This window comes from Portunus trituberculatus, chromosome 14 (assembly GCF_017591435.1).
Source record: "Portunus trituberculatus isolate SZX2019 chromosome 14, ASM1759143v1, whole genome shotgun sequence".
NCBI lineage: Eukaryota > Metazoa > Arthropoda > Malacostraca > Decapoda > Portunidae > Portunus > Portunus trituberculatus.
This window is the reverse complement of record NC_059268.1, coordinates 12296809-12309183: the sequence shown is the minus strand read 5'-3', so window position 1 is coordinate 12309183 and position 12375 is coordinate 12296809. Positions and strand designations below refer to the sequence as shown.

The 12375-nt window shown below is 42.9% G+C and overlaps 1 protein-coding gene across 11 annotated transcripts in view; it reads right to left on the bottom strand.

Moving 5' to 3' along the window:
• Positions 1–6921, bottom strand: part of LOC123503646 (myosin heavy chain, non-muscle-like) — a 121123-nt gene extending 114202 nt beyond the window's left edge. For all 11 annotated transcript variants that reach the window (XM_045253579.1, XM_045253585.1, XM_045253580.1 and 8 more), the window contains exon 1: positions 6255–6921. In XM_045253579.1, the coding sequence (XP_045109514.1) occupies positions 6255–6599 (345 nt within the window). In that variant the 5' untranslated portion in view covers positions 6600–6921. The remainder of the gene's footprint in view (positions 1–6254) is intronic.
• Between the last annotated feature and the right edge of the window lie 5454 nt (positions 6922–12375).

Here is a 12375-nt window from a genome sequence, read left to right as displayed (position 1 = left end):
GAGAGAGAGAGAGAGAGAGAGAGAGAGAGAGAGAGTTGTGAAGGAGTGGCAGGAGTGGAGGTAAGAAGGGGTCCACTTGTTGAGGAAATCCATATAAGGTTGTGAAGCTATCCATCGTGACGTCAGGGTCTCTCTCTCTCTCTCTCTCTCTCTCTCTCTCTCTCTCTCGCGGGTTGATGACTTCGGTTCAGGGACACCACCTTGAGTGACTGCGGGTATATTCTCTCTCTCTCTCTCTCTCTCTCTCTCTCTCTCTCTCTCTCTCTCTCTCTGACCCACTGATTCAACAGGTGTTTGGGTGAGTCACAAATATCGATCTCTGAGTCACGCTTAACGCAATTCACAACATCAATAACTTAGTACATGGAACCTCGTGTGTGTGTGTGTGTGTGTGTGTGTGTGTGTGTGTGTGTGTGTGTGTGTGTGTGTGTGTGTGTGTGTGTGTGTGATTACGCGAGTTGCAATACATAGATGACAATTTTTCGATCATGCCTCATAACATCCACACCAGGAAATACTTGATCTCTGTATTACTAACACTGAGGGGGGGGAGGGGAGAAGAAACGTCCCTCCCCCCCTCCCCTCCCAACCACACTTCCTTCCCTCCTCTCTCCCATTCCTCCCCTCCCCTCCTCCCAACCACACTTCCTTCCCTCCTCCCTCCCATAAGCTTCTGTCCGTCTGTCTGTCAGCTGTGTGACTCACGAGGATTGGGCAAGTGGACTGATTACAGGAAAGCCCGATTGACTGATTAGCAGACTGGCTTAAGGAATTGGTTTTAAATGTGTTACCCCTGCCTGATTGTCGAATGCTGTACTGGCAGACTGGTTTAAGGGACTGGTTTTTAAATGTGTTACCTCTGCCTGACTGTCGAGTGTTGTACTGGCAGACTTATTTAAGGGATTCGTTATGTGTTGCCTCTGCCTGTTTTATGCTGTACAGTGGATACATATACTGGGTGAGTTATGGAATGATTGACTGATTGATAAGTCAGTGAACGCGTGACTATTACCTCTACTCTCTTCTGCCTTCAGTATGTTCCATTTTCAAGTATCTTCTAATTGACTTATCAAATGACTGACTGACTGACTGACTGACTGATGGCCTGAGAAAGTGAAGGATTAAGTATGTCATATCGCCATTCTGTTGTTTTTCTTTCATCTGCAGTTAGTTTTTTGTCAATTAAACTGTCTAAATGAGAGACTAAAAGAGTGACTGTCTGACTAACTCTTTTTCCTTCACTTAGCTCTTCCATAACCCTCAATATCTGACTGGCCAATGCAGACTCAAACACACCACACACACACACACACACACACACACACACACACACACACACACACACACACACACACACACCCCAGGACACGATAAAGGCAACCAAGTATATCAAAGGATGTGCCACGGGACGAAAACAGATCCGAGACAAACCTAAAGAAATCGACGGAAAAAATACTTAATAACGGTGACAGTGCATAAGCTAAGATCAATCCCACCTGCACACACACACACACACACACACACACACACACACACACACACACACACACAGTAAGCTGCCACCACCAAGCTACCACACGCCTTAGTTCCTTTCCTCAGCCTCGCCTCCATTGAGACACGAAGCATCAAAGCTGTCACGGTGCTGTCGATGCCACCACCATCCTAAGCATATCAACTACACTGAGAGAGTTCAAGGACTGTATTGCTATCACAAGTTATTTTGACGGTGATGTTTGTAGTATTCAAAGGTCGATTTCATGATTCTACAATGATATTCTGCAAATTCTAAACGTATCAATTATATTTTGTAGGTTAAAAGACTATATTTCTGAGCGATCTGGCTTCTATTAAGGTGTTCTGGTAATGCTAAGAGTTTTCAAAAGATGTTTTCATGAATCTAGTAATATTCTGCACAAACATTCTTAACTTATCAATCATATTTTGTAATTTGAAAGATTGTATTGCTGAATGATCTGGCTTCTATCACGAGTTATTTTGAGGTATTCTGGTGATGTTTGTAGTCTTCAAGGGATGTTTTCATGATCCTACAGTTTGATGAAATATTCTGCACAAACACTCTAAACACATTTTGTATGTTGAAGAATTATATTGCTGAATGATCGTGATTCTATCAAGAGTTAGTTTGAGGTGTCTTGCTGATGTTAGTAGGTAGTCTTCAAAGAACCTGTTTTCAAAATTCTACTGTGATAGTTTGATGAAAAATAAACTGCATCAATACTATAAAACAACGCCACGCTTCGACATTTATATGAAGTAGTTTGAGCACTCCTAGTCATGTTAGTAGTCTTCAAAAGGGAGTTTCCATGATTGTATATGGACTAAAAAATTATTCTGCAACATCAATAATGAAAAAGACAATTGAAAACCAGACTAATCACCACTGTAGCCATTGAAAATACATTCCCTATGCACCATCCATAATTGTATATAGACTAAAAAAATATTCTGCAACATCAATAATAAAAAACAATTGAAAACCAGACTAATCACCACTGTAGTCTTCGAAAATATATTCCCTATGCACCATCATTATATCACCACACATCACCATTATCTACCCAGTCTGACATTTTGCGTGTGCGATAGATGACTTGATGATGATGAACAGACAAGGGGACTGTGGGTAAATAATGATGGTAGTTGCAGTAATGATGATAGGGACTCCACATAACTCTTTCCCTTCCCTTTCTTCTCTCTATTTGGAAACGAGGAAATGAAAATGCGCATAAGATAATAATAATAATGGAAAATGATAACAAGCACGAAAGGAAATCACGTAAACAGCATCAAATAAATAAAAATGTAAAATAAAAAGCTAAAAAAGAACGGAAAAAGTTAACTTAAAAATCTCACTCATTACTTGCTAATATTAACCCCCTGAGCACCACAACGCGTTTCCATGTTCATTCTCCTTATTATTTGATTCTATGCAGCTTCAGAAACTTATGTAGGGATTAAAATAGTGAGGACTGTGGCCATTAATCTTCTGACCTCCATAGACCCTTCCTAATGTCAATAAAACAGTCTGATCGTACACTAATCTCACGGTATAAATGTGTCCCAGTACTGAAGGGGTTAAATCATCACAATATCTATTTTTGTACATCACTATATTCATTTACACTAAAATAAGCAATGACGACAGCCAGCATTCACATCCACGAGAGAGAGAGAGAGAGAGAGAGAGAGAGAGAGAGAGAGAGAGAGAGAGAGAGAGAGAGAGAGAGAGAGAGAGAGCAAGGCCGTTCCACTAACAATGATCCACCATTACTTTCGCCATCAACACCCATCACCACCCTCCCTCCCACGTCCCCCCCGCTACACACCCCCACCTTGACCCCCACTCGACCTGTCACTGTCGGGTAAAAGGTGAGGGGCGGAGAGAGGGGAGGGGAGAGAGAGAGAGGGAGGGGGATGAAGAGAGAGATCAAGTTGTCACTGCTGTCAAGAAGTGGAGACAAACAGACAGACAGTTTCATAGTAGGTAGTCTCTCTCTCTCTCTCTCTCTCTCTCTCTCTCTCTCGGGTGAAAAATGACCCCAGTAACCAGTTAGTTTTACACACACACACACACACACACACACACACACACACACACACAGAGAGAGAGAGAGAGAGAGAGAGAGAGAGAGAGAGAGAGAGAGAGAGAGAGAGAGAGAGAGAGAGAGAGAGAGAGAGAGAGAGAGCTATGGATCAGTAGTAGTAGTAGTAGTAGTAGTAGTAGTAGTAGTAGTAGTAGTAGTAGTAGTAGTAGTAGTAGTAGTAGTAGTAGTAGTGTAAAGCTATAGATGAAATAACACACTGAGGTACTACTACAATCCTTCCATAAACATTTAGTAAAAGAAAGAAGTAAAAAAATATATATTCTCGAGTAAGATGCTAAGGAATGTTGGGTCGTGTATGCATAACAATGATCCTTTTTACAACTACCACTGCCATTGTTATTAGAGTCATGGCGGCGGCGGCAGCGGTGGTGATGGTTGTGGCGGTGGTGGTGGTGGTGGTGGTGTAACAGTAATCTGTGTTGTTTACAGAAGAAAACCGAGACTTGGTAACTAACAGCTGGGCAGGGCACGAATAGAACCACGTCAAAACTCTCTCTCTCTCTCTCTCTCTCTCTCTCTCCAATACCATGCCATCACCGCCCACCCAACCAAACTCATTTCTTCCTCCCCTCTTTCTCTGTCTCCCTTTTCTCCCGTCTCTTCCCATACATACCTACCCCTGCCTCCTCCCCCCCTTTACCTGCCGCCTACCGAGCCTCGCCTACCTGTACCAATCCCATCTTAAGCCTCGGGGAGGAACGGAAGGAGGGTGGGAAAGTAAGATGTGCTGCGATAATGGTGGTGGTGGTGGTGGTGGAGATGGGGATTGGATAGTGTTGTGGAGATGGATGGTCGTAGTGGTGGAGGAGGTGGAGGAACGAATGAATGAACGGACAGAAGGGTAAGGGAAAAAAATGCAAAACTAGAAGTACCGTTATATCTCCACTCATGCTAAGAGAGAGCACCCATCCACGCCTCCGTCCACACACACACACACACACGGAGACAGCTGGCGTGATGATCTGAAGATGTTCAAGGATATAAACAAAGCAACAAGTACAAAGCCATGACTGCTGTTACACTACCCGGACACACACACACACACACACACACACACACACACACACACACACACACACACACACACACACACACACACACACACACACACATACCATGATAAGCTAACCTAACGGCACATACCCTCAATATTACGAACACACTACTCGTACTAGAAAATCTTACAAGACTTTTAAGTTGGAGAGCTTTCATCTACTAGTGAAGACTTGTGTATCATAACAACATACAGCCAGCCAGCCAACCAGCTCAGCCCAGCCCAGCCAGGGACTTAACCAAGCCACACAGTTGCCAAGCAAGGGATTACGTCTGAGAGAGAGAGAGAGAGAGAGAGAGAGAGAGAGAGAGAGAGAGAGAGAGAGAGAGAGAGAGAGAGAGAGAGAGAGAGAGATTCAACACCGCGAAATTCCTCCCAGTGGTGTTTATACAAGTGACGTAGTATGTGTAAGTCGAGGGATGGCGATGAGGGAAGGTACTGTGTGGTGGTCAGACTCGAGCACAGACGGGGAGGAGGAGGAGCAGAGGCAGATTATAACATGTGCACTAAGATCATGTCACGTATCCAGTTAAAGGGCAGGAACTTAGCTAACTTGCCAAATGTTGCAGACAGACCGTTTTCGAACACCAGTAAAGCCATAGAGTACAAATTTTCATTACTAGTGTTCAGATTTATACATCGTACACCACCTGTCTCTCAAGTCTGCAGTGGGTTTTACTGTTTGTCTACCATCAGTCTACTTGTAACGTCTGCTGTTCACTCTACATGTTTGCCTGACACTTCTACGTATTTGTCTACCACATTCCCTGTCTGCCCATCTCCCACTTCAAAAACAAACCATTTCTACTGTACCTTTCCCTGGTTTGTTTTTCTACCACTATTTTTTCTGCTACTACTCTTTCCTTGTCTATCTATTTCATCTCCTGCCATTCTTGCATATCTATATACACTATTTGTCAACTATTTTTCGATTTGGATGTCTGACACTTGTACTTTTTTTGTCTACCTCACCTAGAGTACCTGTCTATATATTTTGTCTACCAACCACCTGTCTACCAATCGTCTACCTGTCTAGTATATTTGATCGTCTACCAAGTACCTGCCTGCCTGACTGTCTGTCTGTCCTGTCTCGTCTGAATTTCGTCATGTCTGTCAGTCTCCCCCCAACCCCCACTCCAACCGACTCGCCTCCCTTCCAGCCATGTCTGCAAGTCCCGTCTTCCTTCCTCCCTTGCCTTCCCGCCATTGCCGGCACCCTCACTCAATCCAGTTTATAAGACTGACAGGCGACACCACGCCGGGATGAAATGGAAACGTGCAGCAAGACAGACAGACAGACAGACACAGACACACACACACACACACACACAAGCAAATTAAGACACCATTTTTACATGTAACTGCCAAAAGCTCCAACATAAAATTATATAAGCAAGTAGAGAAAATGTACATTCACACGTAACCCCTTTCCTTTCCCTCCCGGCTTCTCTGGCCCCCTTCACCGGCCCCCGCAGCAGCACGAGATGATGAATGATGAAGCAGATGACCTGGCTGAGGGTGAGGGTGAGGATGACACGGGTGATAACAGCGTAAAGGAAAGGGTCAACACTCACGTAGATCAGGCCGGAGTAGTATCTCTCCTTCAGGTTGTAGAGGACAGAGGCTTCGTTCAAACAGGTGAGTTCGGCCATGTCCTCCACCTTATTGAATTTGGGCGGGTTCATCTTCTGTATGTCGTCCTTGGCCACTCGTACCCGCTTGCCCGTGTCCGCGATCTCCACCTCCACCTCGTCGCCCACCTCGCCCTTGATGCCGGCCGCCACGAAGCCATGTTCGGCGTGCGGGATCCACACAAGCCGCTTCTGCGTCCATTCCGCCTGGCTCGCCGGGTCCTCGAACGTGTCCCGCGACACCACCAGGTATTTCAGCTCGGGATCATTCACGTCTATATCCGCCATCTTGGTAGAGTCGCAGGGAAGGCAGGAGAGAGGGAGTGTTTGTTTTTCTGGGTGTGTTTTCAAGTAATGTTGGGTCCAGCACTGCCGTGGCCGCGGTGGGAGTCGGTGTGTGGGGTTTGTGGCGACAGAGGACCGGTGCTACTCAGTGTCACTGTGCACCTGCAATATGCCTGCCGTATTCTTGTCACTCTGTGTCGACCGTCAACACGGAGAATCCATAGCAAAACTTCCCCCTTTTTAAGCTAGTGGCGGGCAGCAGCGTGTAGTGGAGGCGCACACGTCCTCCCCCACCAAAGGTTGCCAGCAGACTGAGGTCTCGAGCTATGTAGGGCTGCTGCCTGACTCGTTTCCCGGCTCCCTTGCCATTTGCCGGCTTATTTATTTATTCATCTACCCTATATTTCCCTTTTACTCACTCCTTACAGTATCATACCATAGGTATGTAATCATCCCAGAATATTGCACCGTGGAAAACAGAGCAATGTCTGCCTTCCTTCAAGTATAAAGGATATATCGCGAAAATATTCGTCGATAAAAAATCTGACTGCTTTCACCGCTTACACGTGGGGAAATACCTTTCGTTGACTGCCCAGAGACCGTCCTGGGCACTCTGCGGTCCCTTCTCCTCTTTGCTTTTTCCTTCGATCTTGCCGTATAACTCACGCATGTGTGCCGCCCCTGGCCTTTCCCGGTGTCCACAGTGGGCAGGTCACGCTGGAGGACAGACGCAGCGGGCGACAGTGATGGAGGGAGGAGAGGTGGCCGGGAAAACACGCCTCGCCCACACAGATGCTGCCTGAATTAAAATCCGTGTCAGGCATGAAAAGTATATTCTACTCTGACGCGTAGTAAATTTCGCTTGAATATAATACATGCAGCAGCGTGGCATACTTTGAGGTGATTATATTGATGTACCTGATGCACGAGCGCCTTGTATAAGAAAATACTAGAAAAGGGAGAAAAGTACCCCAAGTAATGATGCTGCCAATCTCAATACGACAGTGGTAGTGATATACGACCCGGTGATTGAGACGCTGCTATCTCCCTCACGCTGCTTTAGGGACGCTGGTGGTGAGCCTCAGAAATTATTTGATGGCTCTGCAGGGAAAGAAAAATCGAGATAGGTGGTAAGAAAAAAAAATAATAAGTCTAATAATAATGTACAGATGATGATTATGATAATTATGAGTAGTGTGTCAAACTTTATCGTGTTAATTTCAATTACTCAGCTGGAGAGAGAGAGAGAGAGAGAGAGAGAGAGAGACAACTTGTGTATTTAATTCTCATGTCAATCACATTAAGAGGACTTCCCACAGTGACACCCCTCCCCCTCTCCAAGACTCTCAGCTCCTCCACCATCCCCACCCTCCACCACACTTATTTAATCACCCACTTCAGATTCCATAATCAAGAACCTCTCTCTCTCTCTCTCTCTCTCTCTCTCTCTCTTGTTGATGCTGTTGTTATTCTTGTTTTTATTGCTGTTTTTGTTGCTTTTGATGTAGCTATTGTTGTTGCTGTTCCTGTTATTTAGAAGGAAGAGAAGACGACGATGATCAACAACAGTAACAACAGATATTAAAAAAGAAAAAAGACACACTCCTCTCCGTTTCAACAAAGTCCTAACATTCTACAACAATGTTAAAAGGCAGCGCGGGATTCCTTGTTTCCTGTTTAATTAATGCTAATGATGTGAACGCGGCGTGTTTAGGTGTGGGAACTGCAGGGAAGGCGATGTGTTTGCCACGCTCGAAACAAACCCACGCCAGACTCAACCCGAGCTATAAAAAAAGGCGAGAAACGTTGGTACACAAGCATTAGGGCCGCAGGGCAGGGACACGCACCTCTCAACACTTCCTGGCCCATGACTCACACCGTTGCTTTCTCCGGGTAAGTTCTCTGGACATCTCTATCTTAGCAGGTGTAATCTTTCGCCCCATTACGTAAGCAGCAGGGCTCGAGGGTCACAGCACGCAGGTCTGACCAATGCCATTCTTCACTCATGACTCACTCTTTTTCTCCAGCAGTGTAGATTCTAAGACATTCAAATCACTCCGGCTGTAACGTTCCCAGTAGTTACATGCTATGAAAAGAATGCATGAATATCAGTATCGTCTGCATCTGTCGTATTTGAAAGCTTTACCGTCTCGTAAACTGTAATATTGTAGACTTTTACTCTCTGTATGTTTTAACAGATTCCCGCCCCTGCAGCTGTAATATTTTCGACCATTACACAAGGTTTAGGAGGGCAAGGTCTGAGTGCTACAATGCTACCGTTCTCCGCTTCATGACTCACACTTATACTTTCTCTAGGAGTCCAGGTTCTTAAGCAATCCCTCCCCAGCAGCTGTAGTAGTCCCTTGCCACGTGCTTTCTCCAGGTTCTTAAACATCACCATTTCTCCAGCTGTAGTTTTTAAATTTTTTTTTTTTATGAATTTACCTTCTTTGGGTTCTCAACGAGTCTGTGAACGTGCAATCCTTTAGACTACTTCAAAAATGCATTCTCAGCCACTTTCATCTCTTAAGCTTTAGTCCTTCGCACCACTACTTGCCTACTAAGAAATGCGTAACGATACTAAATTCTTAAAATTTTTTTCTTCCTCAAACTGCAATGTATTATGGAACTGGAAACCCTTGCTAAAAAAGAATAAATGAAGTTGTTTTTTCATCCCTACAGCACATCCAGTAATATTTTCTGCCACTACAGTTCCTGGAAAGAGTGCATGAAGATACCAGCTTCTTGAGTGTTTCCATCAGTGGTCTGGTGTTTTGTGCCTCGCGAAGACAACTTTTTTGTGTCCATTTTTCGTTTCTGAGAGGTTATTTGCTGGTGGTGATAGCAGAGGAAGGCACGAAGAGGCGTCTACCAGTTTTTTTTCATGTCATTTGAGCTGTCTTTTTTTTTTTTCATAGCATCAAAGAAAACATGAACACATTTATTTTCTCCATCTCTTGTCCTTGAAAAGATCAGAGGAAAATTATGTCTGCCAGTTTCTTTTGCACGTATACGAGTAATCACTTGCGTTCCCTCATTTCCATGTTGTCACTTTAATTAAATATGAAAACAGTCTCTTTTTTTCCGTTTCTCTCGGATTTGAAAGGAATTATATCTTCGGCAGTGTCAGAAGAAAGTAATACAGAAGCGTCCTTCACATGCCTTTTTGTATGTACTTGTAGTGAGTTGTATTCCATCTTTTTCATTGCATCAGTCGCGAGTTCTTGCCATTTTTCTCTCGTCAGCCATTAGTTCCAGCGATTTCTGAAATATCCTGAGATTCTTCTATATATAGAGAGAGTCATTTCATTTACGGCCATTCATGCAATCGATTTCAAACAATTCTCATGGCACTACATCATACTTCTTCTCTTCGGTACTTACATCTCTCCTCAGCGTCACAAGAACACACCAATGAAAGCGTGCACCGGAATGATTGGATGTCAGCTCCGGGGAAGCACATGTTTTTGTCTGGGTAATGTTACAGATAATGGTTCTATACTCTCTCTCACCAAGTGTCATAGTAATTTCGTCACTTGTAGACACGGGAACATGGTATCACTGCGCTGATTGTTGCTCTCACTCGCTGATTGGCTTACTCGTTCTCGTCTTAATGTTAAAAATTTCGTTGTACTCATATTTCTGCCAAATCTCGTAATTGATTATACCACATCCGATTATTCAAATAACTACACTAATAATGACTTCAGTAGATCTTAAGAGAATTTACGTACATTTTGAAATAAGAGGGCAGTGTTACCATGTTCGCGTGTCATCAGGTGTCAAAATTACTATGGCAGTTGATGAAAACAGAATGTAATACACGGGAGGGAGGCTGTATTTAGCGTTTTTTGGCACTTGTATCGCACCGTTCCTGCTCCATCACTGTCTTTGTTCTAACGGATAAAAAAAAAAAAAAAAAGGAAAAAATAACTCGTTTACAAAGGCTCTGAAAGTATGTATGAGTGAATGCAATTAGGAACAAAAAGACTAACCATACATAGCAACAACAACAACAATAACAATAGCAGCAGCAGCAACAACAGACAGACAGGCAAAAAGATGGACAGGCAGACAGACAGACAGATAATGCTCCTTCATGCACTGATTGCTGTTAACTAAAATACCAGTAATTGGCCTGAAATGAGTTTAATATAGAAAGCTCAGCGAGTTGTATAATTAAGGGAAATAAAGATGAAGATTTAATGACAGCAACAAAAACACACCTATGAGGGGAGGAGGAGGAGAAGGAGGAGAAAAGATGAAAAAGAAGGAGAGTGTCGAAACAGTAATAAAAGATACAAAGAATGAATATAAAAACAGACACTTCACTTCTAGATACAGATGACGCGATGGTTCTTTTTTTGCAGTCTGGCTGAATCATACTCGCATTGACAATCACGCTGCGCATCTGTTCCTCTGGCAGTCCCTTGAACCAACACCTGTAGGAGAGAGCCGCCAGGAGTGTGAAGTGCAGTAGGAGAGTTCTGTGTTCGTCAGCTGTAAGTGTGAAATGAAAAGCTGGTTTAGTTATTTTCGTATTTATAGTGAATAGAGAGCATCTGGAGGGAAATTGATTATATAGTAAAAAAAAAAAGTTCTAGGTGTGATTATGTACTTGTTAAATCAGTAGAAAGGTTGGAAATTTAAAGATATGTAATTTTCTTCTATCTCAAGGTGAGTGAAGTGCACCTGAAGACAGATTAATTATTGACAATCAAAGTAAAAGGATTCTAGGTGTGATTATACTTGTTAAAATCAATAGTTACGTTAAAAATTCAAAGATGTCGCAGTTTTACTTTTATTCTGAGGTGAGTACAATGCATTTCCAGACCAGATAATTATCGACAGTCTGAAAATAAGATGCAGTAAGACCGTATCGAATTCCAGGTGTTGATTTGCTTGTTCAATCAGAAGTTAGATTAGAAGTTAAAAGATGACGCATTTTTCTTCTATTTTAAGCTGAGTACATTGCACCTGAAGACAAAGTAATTATAGATAGTCAGAGAATAAGATGTCTTAAGTATGAAAGGAATTCCAAATGCCAGATCAGAAGTCAGGTCAAAATTCAAACGTACCCTTCTTGTTTTTTTTTTTTTTTTTTTTTTTTTTGCTAAGTTGAATATAAGACAATCATAGATATCGATATTCACCAACAAAGAGACACTAAGCTGTAGTAAAAAAAACGCAAGGTTGTGAAGTGCGACTGTAAGATTAGTAGTGAGTCAAAAATTAAGATTGCCGCAGTAATATTTTTGCCTTATAGTGAGTGGAGTGAGTGCATCTGGAGATAAAATTATGGAGCCAAAGACACGAGAAATGTAACACTCTGCAAGGCTGTCAGGTATGATTGCAAAATTAGTAGGTATGTAAAAATGAAAAGCTGCTGTTTTTTTATCCCTCTTTTTAACATACATATAAGGAAGTTGGAGACAAAAAATATAGGCAGACTCGGGAAGGGAAAAAAAATAAAAATGTAAAAATGTAATAATCTGGAAGGCTGTCAGGTGTGATTGTAAAATTAGTGGGTAGGTAAGAATGAAAAGATTACACTGTGCATATTTTTTGAGGTGAATAAAGTGGAGTTAGGAATCTTACACAAGAGCGAAGTTACAGATACAAAAGAAAGGTGGACGTAAGAGTGCAAGGATGTCAGTTGTAATTGTGAGACTGGCGAGCAGGTAAGAAAATTAACTGAAGTGCACTGATTCGGCTTCCTTTTTATTGCTTGATGACTTTGTTGCAGTTAGACATTTCGTACAAGAGGTTGATCCGAAGA